We start from the raw sequence: 16,587 nt of genomic DNA on the forward strand, positions 1-16,587 counted from the left end.
GTACCGAGGAAAATGTATATTCTGCAACAAATCACCTTTATTAGAGGAATAAAGGGAATTGTTCATTTTTTTCCATTGAAACCCTGTCCTTGTCATTTCTTTGTGCTTAGTGAGGGGGGATTTCCATATTCTTCCAGAATGAAGACTGGTTGCGATCAAGTAGAATGGAAGGACAAGCAAGAAATACTAAGCCAGGATTAGTCACAAGTGTTTAAAGGGGAAGTCATCAGTAGTTTAGACCATAACTTGATCTGTGTTGTTAGCAGTAGCAGGACTGTGAAAAATGCAATTATTATTCCTGGATTGTAGCTGGACTCGGAGCACTATAGTGCACAAGTGTCTGAGATCTGTGTAGTATTCAAACACAAGTGGGTACTGCAGGAGGAGGGTCTATGTAGCAGTACAATAAAGAGAAATCACACACCAATCCACCAGCTACAATCCTGGAAGAAAAAAAAAGTAAACATTTTTTTTCCACGATCCTGCTGCCACTAACAGCAGACACAAAGACATGGTTACACAGATCTCCATAGCCAATACCAAACACTGTCTGCAGATTTGTATGGTCTAAATTACTGACAGCTTCCTATTTAAGGCTAAAATCTCTCATGTCTTAGATTTTTCTTCCCTTTTTGTGCCATGTTAGGAAATTGTAGTTACGTGTCACATTGTATTGTGCAGTCCATTACAAGAGCCAGTGAAGATTCTGCAAAGACTGACAGCTAGCAGAGATCTTGAATCTACAGAGGAATAAGGATTTAAAATCAATAATATATTTGCTGAAAGGAAATCTACCATCAAAATCCATCATGATAAACCAGGGACATTACTCATAGATCCAGGCACCGGGACTGTGGTAATCTTCTTATATTTGGTATCCATGGCCTCCTTTCTTCAGCTTTTACAGTTATGCTAATGAGCCAGAAGGACTGTAGGCGTGCGTGCGTGCGTGCGTGCGTGCGTGCGTGCGTGTATTACCAGAGCCCCTCCATGCTGCAGTTACACAGGCTGAGCACTTACCTTTCACTGTGTGCTGAAGCTTCGTCTGCTGCAGTGAGATTACATCAGGCAGGAGGGGGAGACAGAGGCAGTATAACAGCCTGTAAGGCAAGAGCACTGAGGGGCTCTGGTAACACCCCCCAGAGCCCTTCAGACTCTTTACCATAATTCTAAAAGTTGAAATTAGAAAGAAGGAGGCCATGGATAAGAAGATTACCACAATCTGTGGAATACAGGCCTGGACCCACAGACACTGTGCAGACGATGGAAGTCCTTGCATTTTAATCTTCTTGTCTGCCGGCCAGTCCAAGCGGTATATGAGAAGTCCTTGCATTATATTTTGCTATAATACAAATGTGTAGTGTGTGGGGTCGGGTCTGTTTTCCACAGACTGCACATGATCGGGTGCATGAGGCTTAAAGGGCATCAACCACGAGGATGAGGGATGGTATGCAAATGAGCCTGAGGGGCTCCAGCCTCTGTAGGTGTTAATGCGTACAGTCTTTCATCCTGGTGGTAGATGTCCTATAAGTGTCTCTGGTTTATCATTTGGATGGTAGATTTCCTTTAAACTTAGTTGATTGTAGTGTTCATCATGTATCATGGGCGGTGGGTATGGTAATGAGCACTCACCTGTGCAGCTCATCTTCAGACGGAGAGTATTTAGACGTGACATCTGCTAGATCCCCGAAGATCTGCTTGCTGTATGTAGTGAGTGAGGAGAGCAGTATCAGCTCCTGCCATGTGGTACTCAGCAGGCACGTGTAATCTTTAATGGAGAGTTCGCAAAAAAACGGCAACTTCTTCACCCACGTGATCTGCCGGAATAGGAGCTCGTCTGCCAGCCGGCACAGCAAGGCGAACAGCTCCGACTGACTAACCTTGTACCTGTGCAGGGAGAGAGAAATACACAGCCTGAGTATGAGACATCATATTACTCATAGTCCCCACCATTTACATGCCCCAAAGGGTTAATAAGTAGGCAAATCCTAACAATGGTGAAAGACTTATCTCCAGGACTGTGGATTGAGCTTTCTGATACACATCATTTCTGTTTGCCTTACAGCTATTCCTTCTGATCTAATCCATATACATGCACACTTGGCTCAGCCAAGCATGCATGTGGCGAGAGGGTAATGAAATGCTGAGGTTAAAATTCACCAAGTTTGATCTCGCTTTCCCCTTGCATCAGCCTTTGGCAAATTCCAATGTATGTAATGAAGACGTATGCTAGAACTGGTGGATATGGGTATAATAGGCACCTCAAAGGGGTTGTCCACTGTCAGCTAATAATTGCTACAGTTGGTGGAATGAAAAGTTATACACACTTCCAATCTCATGGTTTTCTAGATCTCTGCTCGGCAAATTTCATTGTATACTTCCTGTCCGTGCCCAGAGCGGTGCACCTGTGTGACATCACATGACCAGAGACCCGTTTATGAAGTAAACAACGTTTTAGGAAGTAAACAATGAAGCTTCCTGTTGAATGACAACAAGCAGTGATCTAGAAAATGGTGAGGAATTGATACAGAAAGTCTATTGGAAAATTGTAGAACTTTCTTATTGCACAAATAATCATTTACTGTAAACGGACAGCCAGTTTAAAGGGAACCTGTCATCAGGAGCCTCTTTTCTGGCTCCCCCATGTCCCCATAGAGAATGGTGTGAACATTGCCAAAGTGTTCTTATCAGATAAAGCCAGTTTTATTATAAAAAGAAAAGTTAGATGAACTTTTACCTTTCTGTATGCAGTGTCCTGTGTACCATGGGGGCGGCCAGTGAGGAGCGGGAAATGTTTCCGCCAGGCGTCTATTTCAAAGAGGAGGCATTTTTTAAATGATGGAGCGGTTTCCCGAGGCGGGGGGTGGTGCTTCTCACTGGCCACTCCCATGGGACACTGCTCTGCAGAGAGGAAGGTAAACTTTGATCTAACTTTTTAGCCAGTTTTATTATAAAACACTTCGGCAATGTGCAAACTACAGGCGGTCCCCTACTTAAGAACACCCGACTTACGGACGACCCCTAGTTACAAACGGCCCTCTGAATGCTAGTAATTTACTTAGCCCAAGGGTACAATTATAAGCTGTAAATGTTATCACAGGTGTCTGTAATGAAGCTTTATTGTTAATCCAGGTTCTTTTCAAAACCCAACATTTTTAAAATACAATTGTCACAGAGACCAAATTTTGGCTGGGGTTACAATTATAAAGTATACAGTTCCGACTTGCATACAAATTCAACTTAAGAACAAACCTACAGAACCTATCTTGTAGGTAACCCGGGGACTGCCTGTATTCTATATTGGAACATGGGGGAGCCAGAAAAAGAGCTCCTGATGACAGGTTCCCTTTAAAGATGGAACCAATTATTTGCTTATATCATACAGTGGTCCACAATGTAAGCTTTTTGGGGTCAAATTGTAAGGTGCCTGGAACAGCTGACCATATATACATATAGGTTGGATGTAAAGTGCATGGGGTCCTCTGGACTCCTCTGATGTTGGGGCAGATCATGATCTGATTGTTGTACGTCATCATCTACCGATCCTTTGGTAGTTGGGTGAACCCCGTATCCGCAGCAGCAGCTTCATACTCTTCTTCTAGGCAGAACTGAGCATGCAGGTGTATAAGGGAGTAGCCGCAGAGGAACGCAGCCAATGGCTAGAAGGACTGAGCGTCCCGCTTTAGACTTCTCCATGTAGATCCATTGATATTAGCATGATGGGAGGCCCTGCCGTCACCGCTAACTTTCTCTTATTTTCTTTCCTTGTTTTGAAGTGACAAAATTAATTTCTACTTTTCCTTGTCATTTTTCAAAACTTCAACTTTTTTTTTTTTTTTTTTTTTTTAAAATTTCCTGGAACGCAGGCGTCTTGTGAAATCTCTTTGTACCCGTATACTAATTACCATTTCTCTGCTTCTTTAATACAAGAATATTTAAAATCTTCTATAGTTTTATCGTATAAATTAAACGGCAAAGAATACGGAATGTTGGGAACGTGTCAATAAGCGATGACAATGCACAAGGCTGGAGGAGCGGAGGAGACAACGTCAAGGTGAGCGCAAGTCAGTCTGAGATAATAATGGCATTCTTATGGAAAACTTCACAGAGATGTAAGTGGAGGTATAAGAATGGCGCAGCTTACAATATATCACTATGTATATTACAACATATCAATAAGTACATGGAAGGACGATGGATCAATCTGTCAAGGCCAAGGAGACCTACGTGTGCGAATGTCAATCTGCAGGGCATCTTTACCCCCATAATAACTTATTATTCATGTTTTACATTTTTAAAGGGAACCTGTCACCAGATTGTATCCCATTAAACTACTCACCCCCTCAGGTAAGGATAGGAAATGTCTTTTCTACCCATTCCCTCGGATAAGTAAAATTTTGCCCGCTTACCTATAAAAAAAAAAATCTCTGCTCTGTAAATGACCTGAGAAGAGTCATATTTAGCTTGAGATGAGTCAATTTTAAAGGCCATTGGGTTAGTGTCACTTCAGACACTTCTATCTTTTGTTCTATAGTACCTAAAAAAATACATTTGGTCTCATATTCAAGGTAAGAACCTCGTCTTCCTGACTGCAACAGGCTACAGAACCAGAGATCCAGGCAGCTAAAGTTGGAAACTGTCTATATCCAGTTTTGTAGCTCACAGATCCACGGATCTGAATCTTTACTATGATACTAAAAGCACATTTCTAGGTACTATAGAAGCAAAGATCAGAGTGTCAGAAGCAACAATCACCCTGCACTCTCTGAACTCAACATCTTAAAATATGACTCTTCTCTGCTCATTTTCACATGACTTTGGAGGAGGTTTAATTTCTAGGCAAATGGTGAGATTTAACATAAAAGAGTGAATTTTAGAAAAGACATTTCATACCGTACATGAGGGGGCTGGTGGTTTAATGGGGTAGAATCCGGTGACTGGTTCCCTTTAAGGTCTTTGTATCGCCCTGTTCAGTAATTCCTTGTTGTTTTTTTATTGATACTAACTTTTATTTTATAATTGTTGAAAAAATGATGATTCAGGCATATCGATTTCTACCCAATCTGTTAAATATTTTAGAGGGGCTTTAGGGGGTGCACCAGATTTGTTTTTTGCTGATTATTTTTTTAATGGCAATATTTCTTTCTAAGATCTATGGAACCGTAGGTAATTTGTATACGGTATATTTTTTCAATAGTACTGGATTTTTTAAAATATTTTTTGTTACAAATACTACAATTTTTTAATTTTTTTTTTGTTCTGTTGTATTGTAGTCTATGGAAAAATACCTACATTACTATGAAGCCTAAGATAGGTCTTCAAATATGATGGTCAGAAACCAAGAAATTCCCATTCAAGCTTTCCCTCTGTTATTCTGCCTGGAAATACAGGCAGTCCCCGAGTTACGTACAAGATAGGTTCCATAGGTTTGTTCTTAAGTTGAATTTGTATTTAAGTCGAAACTGTATATTTTATAATTGTAGATCCAGATAAAAAAATTTTTTTGCCCCACTGACAATTGGAGTTTCAAAATTTTTAGCTGTAATTGGACCAAGGATTATCAATAAAGCTTCATTACAGACACTTTACAGCTGATCATTGCAGTCTGGGAGTAAAGTAAAGCATCTAGAGAGCTTCACCAGAGGTCACAGTGGGCAGAGAGGTTCGTCTGTAACCAGGGGTCGTCTGTAAGTCGAGTGACCTTAAGTAGGGGACCACCTGTATACACAAATTAAAACCTAATGTTAAAAGGAAGAGTCGCTACATAATCTGTAACTGCCACAAACCAACAAAACCAAATAGTAATGAGCAGTTTCCAAGACCATCATAAATTTCCAGTATGATTAACAGAGGGATGATACAACACAGATCCAGGAAACGGTGATCAGACATTGTTAGTTCATGGGGGATGTAAGTATTTAGCAGATATGTAGAGAAGCGTTATGTACCCTATGCTTGTCACACTTACCCATCTTCAATCAGCATTGGGGTGCTAAGGGGTTCCATATCCTCAGCGGCAAGTAGTTGGTTAATGAGGGTGTGCGATTGAGGGTCTAGACTCCGGGTTTGGAAAGGGATCATAGCAGAATGAGTAGAGTAGTTAAAAAGATGAGGTAGATACTGATAGTGCACTGGTCCGGGGGTCCCCACATACTGGTCCCGTAGAGAAGAAAATCCATTCAGTTCCGTTGATCTACTGTATAGGGGCAGAGACGAGAAGGTCAGGTGATTCATACAAACTATCTATAGGTCAGTGATCTATACGGTCCATGTTACCTGGAGGAGAGTGTGGAGACAGGGGAAGGCTGGTTGCTCTCAGATACTCCATTACCCACCGAGCTGTGGTCACTGTCTCCATTGTTACTCCACGACGTGTTGGCTTCTTCCTCAAACTCTTGGCCGGACATTATTCTTTCAATCTCTTCATCCGAAATCTGACGGAAGAGAAAATATTAGTAATGTGTCCATGTATAATCAATTGTGTGTCACTGCCAATAGTCTATGCTAATGAATAACAGAAAGGGGACCCCCAATGATCAGCAGAACAAAGGGGGTGCAGACCTCGATCACTATGAGCTGTTTATGTAGGCACAGCGCCATACGTAGGAATGTGCCTGCTATTGCAGCTCAGCCATGCACAACTCTGCTCACTACTATGGCACAGCCTGATCACTGCACTCCGCTATCAGTCCTGCATTGACAACTTTCTGGTGATCGATGGGGTCCAAACAGCAGCACCTCTAGTGATTAGAACCCTATCCCTATTTTGTGGATACTTAAACTACCCCTTAAAAGGGCATTTACCACCAGGATGAAGGACTGTATGCAAATGAGCCTGAGGGGCTCCAGGCTCCATAGGTGTTAATGGAGCCAGGAGCCCCTCAGGCTCATTTGCATACAGTCTTTCATCCCGGTGGTAGATTTCCTTTAAGATAAATTTTTGCACCATGTTAGAAAATAATGAATAATACTTTGTTTTTTCCTCCTTACCTGCACAGGACCAATGCTCTTGTTTCTTCCACCAGGCATCCCATCTTCTCGAATTGCTGCAATATGGAAATAAGTAAATGCAATTAAAATCTCAGACAGATTGATAAATGTACATAATTCACATGCGATTCAATATTGCAGAATTTTGTAGAATTTTTGGAATGGTAAAGCTAGTTACATTGCTTCAGTATAGTAAATGGTGAGTATGAAGAAGCTGTATGTGCACATCATGTCCACAAGGGGGCGCTGCTTAGCTGTGTTTTAATACTACAGATGAATAATAGCAGAGATAGAACAGAATCTAGAATATTGTCATTCAATAACCTCTTTATACTACCAAAGCGTCATAATACTAATTGTCTGAAATTTGTATAGCGCCAACCTAACCCGCAGCCAGGTACAACATTCACTGATCCACATAAAATAGGAAAGTTTGCTCAGCGATAAACTATCCTGCCTGACTACTCCATACACCCTGGGGAGAACAGTGAAGGTTTCTACAAGAGACCTTGTTTATTATATATAATGGGAGATCATTGCAGTACCATTCCAGGCCACTTGATGGAGCTGCTTTCATTGCTGCTGCAGCCCCTATGATCGGCAGATCGCTGGAGGTGCGAGGAAATAACCCTACTAATTTCCTAATGATGACCTATCAATATGAAAGTCATGGAAAAACTGCATTTTAGGTTAGTGTTCTGAAAGAGATGATAGATTTTCTCTATACGGGACACGGCAGCAGGACACCTTGAGATCAGTTTATCATTGGGGGACCTACCTATAGGGTCATCCGGAGCGGGTTATGTATATAGAGTATATATGTTGTATCAAAACACATATAGAAGCAATGATGAAGTTCCTGTACTTGTCCCCGCATATTACGACCTGTCCTACACCGACAACCTCAAGGGCTGACCTCAGCCTACAAACCCCCCCCCCCCAACACTTGTTCAAGGTGTCCGCATTTCAAAGCACAATATGTCTCCTCCATAAATTTCTGTGTCGCTTCTGTCACTCCTCTTCCTGCCTTTTGACCTTGAATACAGTGAATTGGGGAGAATTTGGATACATTAACAGTGGGACCAATTCATGCCGCCCCCTACTAAATCCCAACCTCACACTTTCCTAATAGAAAAACAACAGAGGCCAACGCCTGGCTTCTAAGAACACCCAAGATAATGAGTCTTAGGAAAACACGGAGAGTGGAAAGTCATTAAGATGAGAAATGTTAGTGTTAGAGGAGCCCCAAATGGCCATGCGGGAGGACACCGGCACCGACTACAAGGGGAAATGCACCCAAACCTAATAACCATATCAAATCACTTGATCATCAATCTGTAACTTTTGTAAAACTACTACTTTCAGCATCTCAGGACATGATGAGAGTAGTGGGTTTATAACAGTCTGATTTGTCAGAATTTTGGAAAATTGACCATGTCGGACAGCGGCTCCTGGGGCCAATCTGATAAAATTTTTCTGTATGCCCACCCCTCACAATTTATCCTGAAATATACTCTACTAGCTGACAAATTACTGCTGTATCTATGGGGTCCAATAACATGTTAGAGCCTGGGCCCACAGGAGGATCCATTGGTGTTCTGCAGGGCCAGTCCCACACTGGAGCAGACAGTGGCACAGTGGATCGACGCATATAAAGTAACAATTAGCATTTAATAAAAAAAAAAAATGGCAATTTTAATACCCAGAAATTCAGGAACAAGTTTTTACATTAATGTATTTTACAACAGGAATTTTTAAAGGAAATCTACCACCAGGATAAAGGATTGTAAAACAAGTACACTAACATACTGCTGTGTTCTCCCTCTGTCAGGATCTTCTTTTCTTTTAGCTTTTTATGTCCTTGTTTTTACAAAAAAAAAAAAAAAAAGGCTTTACAGATTATGCAAATGAGCCTGAGGGGCTCAGGGCTACATTGACATCTATGGGGTCCAGAGCCCCTCAGACACTTTTGCATAATTGCACTATTTTTTTTGTAAAAAGAAGAGCATAAGAAGCTAAAATAATAATGGATCTTGCCAGAGGGGGCACACGCCAGCATGTAGTTTACAATCCTTGACCCTGATGGTAGATGTTCTTTAACCCCTTAACGCTCTGCGCCGTAGCTCTACGGCGCAGAGGTACATGGAATGTATGAAGAGGGCTCACGGGCTGAGTCCTCTTCATACAAGGGTGGGGGTTGTTGCATATTGCAGCAAACCCCCACCGCTAAAAACCCCGCCGCCATCTTTATTCCAATCACCATGGCCCCGAACGTCATCGGGGGGCAGCGATCGGTTGCCATGGTAGCCTCGGGTCTTCATTGTAATGAATGAGCTGCAAAAATGCCATATATTGCAATACAGAAGTATTGCAGTATATGGTAGGAGCGATCTGACCATCTAGGGTTAATGTACCCTAAAGGGTCTAAGAAATAGTGAAAAAAAAGAAAAAAGTTTAAAAAAGTAAAAAAAATTAATAAAATATTAAAAACTCAAATCACCCCCCTTTCGCTAGAACTGATGTAAAACATAATAAACAGTAAAAATCACAGACACATTAGGTATCGCCGCGTCCCAAAATGCCCGATCCATCAAAATATAAAAACGGTTACGGCCGGTGGTGACCTCCGAGACGGGAAATGGTGCCCAAATGTCCGAAATGCGACTTTTACACCTTTTTACATCACATAAAAAATGGAATAAAAAATTATCAAAATGTCGCACAGACCTCAAAATGGTAGCAATGGAAACATCGGCTTAAAATGACACCTCACACAGCTCTGTGCGCCAAAGTATGAAAAAGTTAACTTCAGAAGATGGCGAAAAATTTTTTTTTGTATTAAAACACAATAAAACCTATATAAATTTTGTATCACCGCGATCGCACCGAACCATAGAATAAAGCTGAGGTGTTATTTGGAGCGCACAGTCAAAGTCGTAAAAACTGAGCCCACAAGAACATTTGGAATTTTTTTTCAGCTTCGCAGTACACGGCATGTTAAAATAAATAACATTACGGGAAAGTAAAATTTGTTACGCACAAAATAAGCCCTCACACAGGTCTGTACACGTAAAAATGAAAAAGTTATGGATTTTTGAAGGTGGAGAGTGAGAAATGAGCCGAAAAACCCTGCGTCCTTAAGGGGTTAAAGGCAGAAGATACTTTAAGACGACCTATGGACCCTTTTAATGTTTCATTTTTCATAAATATTAACCAAAAGAAAAACCATAACAATTCCGACAGCACAAAGAAGAGTTAAAAGAAAATAGATGATGCAGAATTCTAAACTTCGGCTACATGGCCGCTAGCCATACCGCAACATTGTGCAATCATGGTTTTCAGTTTAAAATACGGTCATCCGTTTACTTGACCGTATTTCCGGCCGAACCTTAATTGGGCCAATAAGTATAGAACATGTCCTATATTTGGGCAGATTTGTGGCACGGCCGTTCGTCTTTCAATTGAGAGGGGAGGGGTGAAGAGCATAATATACACTCACCGGCCACTTTATTAGGTACACCTGTCCAACTGCTCGTTAACACTTAATTTCTAATCAGCCAATCACATGGCGGCAACTCAGTGCATTTAGGCATGTAGACATGGTCAAGACAATCTCCTGCAGTTCAAACCGAGCATCAGTATGGGGAAGAAAGGTGATTTGAGTGCCTTTGAACGTGGCATGGTTGTTGGTGCCAGAAGGGCTGGTCTGAGTATTTCAGAAACTGCTGATCTACTGGGATTTTCACGCACAACCATCTCTAGGGTTTACAGAGAATGGTCCGAAAAAGGAAAAACATCCAGTGAGCAGCAGTTCTGTGGGCGGAAATGCCTTGTTGATGCCAGAGGAAAATGGGCAGACTGGTTCGAGCTGATAGAAAGGCAACAGTGACTCAAATCTCCACCCGTGACTACCAAGGTAGGCAGAAGAGCATCTCTGAACGCACAGTACGTCAAACTTTGAGGCAGATGGGCTACAGCAGCAGAAGACCACACCGGGTGCCACTCCTTTCAGCTAAGAACAGGAAACTGAGGCTACAATTTGCACAAGCTCATCGAAATTGGACAGTAGAAGATTGGAAAAACGTTGCCTGGTCTGATGAGTCTCGATTTCTGCTGCGACATTCGGATGGTAGGGTCAGAATTTGGCGTCAACAACATGAAAGCATGGATCCATCCTGCCTTGTATCAACGGTTCAGGCTGGTGGTGGTGGTGTCATGGTGTGGGGAATATTTTCTTGGCACTCTTTGGGCCCCTTGGTACCAATTGAGCATCGTTGCAACGCCACAGCCTACCTGAGTATTGTTGCTGACCATGTCCATCCCTTTATGACCACAATGTACCCAACATCTGATGGCTACTTTCAGCAGGATAATGCGCCATGTCATAAAGCTGGAATCATCTCAGACTGGTTTCTTGAACATGACAATGAGTTCACTGTACTCAAATGGCCTCCACAGTCACCAGATCTCAATCCAATAGAACATCTTTGGGATGTGGTGGAACGGGAGATTCGCATCATGGATGTGCAGCCGACAAATCTGCGGCAACTGTGTGATGCCATCATGTCAATATGGACCAAAATCTCTGAGGAGCTTCCAGCACCTTGTTGTATCTATGCCACGAAGAATTGAGGCAGTTCTGAAGGCAAAAGGGGGTCCAACCCGTTACTAGCATGGTGTACCTAATAAAGTGGCCGGTGAGTGTATGTCAATATCTATAGGGCTGGGTAAAGGGTCACATGATGGTCAACATAGCTCAAATAAGGTGGACTTACAACCTCCTAAAAGAGACATGCACCCCCAGCCAGCCACCCATCTATAGAATCTCTATGATCATCTTTCTACAGGTCTATTCTCAAACAGTTCCCCCGCAGGAGACTTAGAGCATTACATTTTGCACTCCGAATTGTGAGATTATTTTTGTGGCTGCTCTGGAGTGTGGGGATCACGCAATATTAAATGATCAATCAGTTACAGTATGTTTGAGAATGGATTTTGAAAACTGGACAACCCCTTTAAGTGACATGATTGTTGATTACATTGTTATTGGAATTCCGACAGAGACAAAAGGAAAGATAAGGCTGTGATCCTAATTAACCATTAACAAGCCGGAGCCCTGTGATTAGGCACAAGCAGAGTATGTCCAAGCAGGTCCTTCTGGTGGGCAGACCCTCTGCTATCTGATCCCTGTTTATCTCTAGCCTTGCCCTGGAGGGCTCAGGGGTTGTGATTGCAAACAGTAACAGAGTCATTGTCTACTTCAGAGGCTCTCGCCACAAAGTTGCAGCAAGTTGGATCTGTTTAAGCTTGTCTTTTGTTACTAGAACAAGCCACAGAACCTATAGACCTTCTGGACCTATAGAAAATCCCTATATACGTCATCTGCTAGACTTCTACTTGATGCTCTTCAATTCCCACAACCTTGGTCGGCAGTGGTGGGGATGGATAGGAGGGGACAACTCAATATATAATAAAGGGTTAAGTCATTAAGATTGATCCAATATTATCTATAGTGCCTATAATGGAGCTCCTCTAGGCGGAGCCTCACCATAGGTATTAATTACCTCTCCGGCAGTCAATGTCCAGGAGTCAAAGGCCCAAGGCCAGGGCTGTTTATGTAAAGGCTTTTATCCAGATAAAATAGGTAAGGAAAGCACGTGAATGCCTATTGTGTTACTCAATGAGTCTGAACTGGCCTTCTCAGGCTGATACCATCTCCTAATCTCGACCCCCTTATCTTTGTCTTGACTGAAAACTTTCCCAAAACTTTCCAGGTGTCACTAGAACTCTGCGTATTCCCCCCCATGTGAGCCTTTATTCTCCATTGTGTTATATCCATTATCTGCTTGTATAATGGGGGCCTTCTAGTATATTTACCTATACCACCAAATTATTGAAATACTGTCACCAATTTTAACCCCTCCCTCTTTAATTTGAAATCTCACAAGATTCCTTAAAAAAAAAAAAATTCTCCCGTAAAGTCAGTGAAATATGACTCTTCTCATCCTATTTTCACTTAAGATGAGTCAGTTTTAGTGGTTGCAGGGGTAGTGTCACTGCAGACAACCCTATCTGTTCTCTAGTACTTAGAGGTTTTCTTTATCCCATACTGGAAAACGTTGCATATTTTCCCAGAATCCCCCTAGTGGATCATCCATGGCTATAAGACTCCACACACCTACATGGAGGCCTTAATAAACAGTACTTACTTCCCCGACCCTAGCACTTAGAAACAGGCTTTTTGCCATATTAAAGATTAGGATCTCCTCTTTCAGACCCCATCAGGCTTATTGTTCTGTGCGCTACAGAACTGGACATAAAGGTAGTTAAAAAAAATGGATGTTTTTCTGCAGCTTCAATTTCCAACTATGTATTTAGATGCCTGTATCTTTGTTTCTGTATCTCACAAAGCCATGAGCATGAAATGAGCTTAAAAATTAGATCCTTATCTATAATATTACCAAAAAAACAATTTTCTAGTTACTATAGAACAGAAAATACGGGCTTCTGAAGTGACACTACCCCTGCAACCATTAAAATTGACTCATCACATGAAAATGAGGTGGGATGGGTCATATTTGCCTGACAGGAGACCAAAAGTATTTTTCTAGGTACTATAGAACCAAAGATAGAAGTGTCTGAAGTGACACTGCCCAGGAGGTCTTTAAACTTGACTCATCTCAAGCAAAATATGACTCTTCTCTGGTAATTTTCAGAGAAGAGATTTTTTTTGTATAGGTAAGCAGGGAAGACTTCACAAATGTATCAAAATTTGTTTAACTGGTTAAATCACAAGGCAATGAATCCCTTCTGCTCCATGGTTCCATATATGACATGTACAGCGCAGTATCTTTAGGCACCAGGTTGTACATAAGTGTAATATGTCATATGAAGAAATCTCCTAGCAGATTGCAGAGATGTAACATGGAGGCGGCTTCCAGATAAAATATTTATGAACTGCCTGGGGTTTTACATGAAGGAGCTAGAACGAGATCCATTAAGAGAGGAAAAAGGGAAAAAAATTGGGTTAAAATTTCCTAAAAACGGAATGTGATAACAACATCATTCACATGAAAAGTGTCATCTTTATGAAATTGTCTTTTCCCACCAGGGATGCAGCACAACTGATGGCGTCTCCCGTTCTCGGTTTAGATATAAAGGACATGTGTCCGCTGCAGCCAATAAGTGGACATATTGGTTATCATGGTTTTATCAGGTGACCTGGTTACCCAGGAATCCCAGGGGAACACATAACTGTAGATTCATTCTTTATTTTATTTAAAACTAGTTCCAGGAGTTGGAAATATAGTCCACATTCTAGACATCCCCTTTAAAGTATCTTTCTATATGTTACAAAGGCCTCACATCATTCTGTACTTCTATCTACTGACCACTAGGTGGAGACCAGGTAACACTAGAATTAGGAGCGCATGGTCCCAAACCTCAAATCATCTGGTTGGTCTCCACTATCAAAGCTCATTCACCAAACTCAAGCTGACCCAAGGGTGGCAGTACCCAATAGCACCCAACCAGTTCACTGTAGAGCCTCTAAAGAGCTGGAATTTAATTGGTGGCAATGGAAAATTACTCATTGACATGGAGTGACAGAAGCCAGATTGTACATCCTTCTGGTTGATCTGTGGTAAGGTTGTACTGGACTGAAATTGCATTAATGAGTTGTCCATAGGTTGAAAACATGGCTGGTTGCTTCCAAAAACAGCACCACCCCTGACCATGGTTCATGCTGGCATTACAGCTAATCTGTATTGAAGTAAATGGAGCTTAGCTGCAATACCACGGATTGCCTATGGTCAGATGTGCTGCGGTTTTTGAACAGAAGAGCCATGTTTTTCAAGTCCTAGACAACCCCTTTAAATATATAGAGTTTTGAGAGTCCGGTTCTGTAGGACGCCAGGTGGTCCCACTGTTTGCCAATCATTTGAGACGCAATAAGGGCAAGTTTTGATATTATGAAACACAAGTTGCACCAATCAGGTTCACATACATACAAGCAGAACTGCCACTAGGAAGTTCGGGGCCCCTGACTGGCAAATTTTGTGGGTCCCCCACTGAAGGATCATCCACCTCTGTGTACACAGTAAGTTACCTGAACACAGAAAGGAAGGAGGGTTTCTTGTGACATAGGGCCCCTTCTCCCCCTTAGGGCCCCCTGAACACAGTCACACTATACCCCCCTGATGGTTGCCCTGCATACAAGTCACTGCCAGATATCCTTGTGCTTCTGTTCCTCAGACACCCACTAATCCGACATGAATGCCATATGAAACCAGCATAATATGGCTGTGAAACCAGCACCAGATATTTCTACAGGTTACATGAGGTATTGCATCTATTGTATCTAAGTCAGAGCTGCAATACCACATACAAACTGAAGACAGGCGTGGCGCTGCATTTGGTTGACTTCTTCCACATGATATCTACTATTACATTTCATTCATTATACCATAGGGCCACCCCTGTAGGTAATTACCTTTCTTGTTCATCCCCATTTGGAGGCACTTGAGGAGGCGACAATACTGGCAACGGTTCCTCTGCTTGCGCGACATGACGCAGTTCTTGTCCCGGCTGCAGCGGTAGACTCTCTTATTGCAGATACTGCGCTTAAAGAATCCTTTACAGCCCTCGCAGGAAATGATGCCATAGTGCAGGCCTGTGGCACGATCCCCACAGATAAGGCACGCTCTCTGGTCAACGCGGTCATCTACGGAAAAGAGGGAAACGGTTACAGTCAGGAAGAAGTAATAGATCTATTAGGCCTTACAGTACACGGTAACCGACAACATCGCGGACTTCATCCAGAAACGCACTGGTCCATGTGTCTAGCACCACATCTTTTTATGAAAACAGATGCAATACAACCCGTGGGCAGATGTGGCGCTATTTTCTTTCATAAAAGCGGCCATGTTTACCGGATTTCTAGAGTGAGGTGTATAATGGTATAACCGTGATACAGCCTTCTGCAGAATTCAAGAAGATCCACTGGTATCGTATGTCCACATGGACAAGCCCTTTAAGCGGTGCTCGTTACTGTCTTCATATTGATTATCTACAGACGGACAATATACGGCAAGTGATTTGTAATACTCCCGATGTCGTGGATTAATGAGCACAGGATACAATTACTAGTAAGCATCTCTACTATAATACCGCCATCCTCCAGCCCACGACGAGCGCAGGAGAAGCCAGAAAACACAATAATTAGTTGAGACAAGGGCACAGATGCCTAGAGCCGGGCACAGACAGACATGGTAACGTGGCCTAATGATCCCGATGTCCCTCCGGAGGGCGCATCGCAAGGATCCAAGATTAATTTATTATACATAAAAAATACTTCTTATTTGAACACAGAACATGTTCATATTAGGCCCTGTGTGTGTCTTCCATCTTCAACAATATTAATTAGGATGCCCACATATTACGCTGGATCTAATGTGAGCAAGGGAGTCCTGACTCTCCTGGGCAATAAATCAGGCATGGGGGGGGGGGGGGTTCTTTCTGTTTTAGGGCGACATTAGCCACTGCTAGACATCTTTAGACATTAGATGGTTGGCCAAAGCCACTGATGCACATCTAATG

General features: G+C 42.3%; 1 protein-coding gene and 1 long non-coding RNA gene across 3 annotated transcripts in view; one reads left to right on the plus strand and one right to left on the minus strand.

Annotated features, from left to right (window-relative positions):
* LOC140076727 (uncharacterized) overlaps window positions 1-16,587 on the plus strand; it is a 187,559-nt gene that overhangs the window by 132,165 nt on the left and 38,807 nt on the right. The gene's annotated exons all lie outside the window — the stretch shown is intronic.
* The window catches only part of NR6A1 (nuclear receptor subfamily 6 group A member 1), a 171,713-nt gene that overhangs the window by 11,732 nt on the left and 143,394 nt on the right, over window positions 1-16,587 (minus strand). For both annotated transcript variants that reach the window (XM_072123385.1, XM_072123386.1), the window contains 5 exons: window positions 15,482-15,712; window positions 6,991-7,046; window positions 6,277-6,434; window positions 5,969-6,196; window positions 1,633-1,887 (listed from right to left, as the gene is read on the minus strand). In XM_072123385.1, the coding sequence (XP_071979486.1) occupies window positions 1,633-1,887; window positions 5,969-6,196; window positions 6,277-6,434; window positions 6,991-7,046; window positions 15,482-15,712 (928 nt within the window). The remainder of the gene's footprint in view (window positions 1-1,632; window positions 1,888-5,968; window positions 6,197-6,276; window positions 6,435-6,990; window positions 7,047-15,481; window positions 15,713-16,587) is intronic.

This window comes from Engystomops pustulosus, chromosome 9, assembly GCF_040894005.1.
Source record: "Engystomops pustulosus chromosome 9, aEngPut4.maternal, whole genome shotgun sequence".
NCBI classification, from domain to species: domain Eukaryota; kingdom Metazoa; phylum Chordata; class Amphibia; order Anura; family Leptodactylidae; genus Engystomops; species Engystomops pustulosus.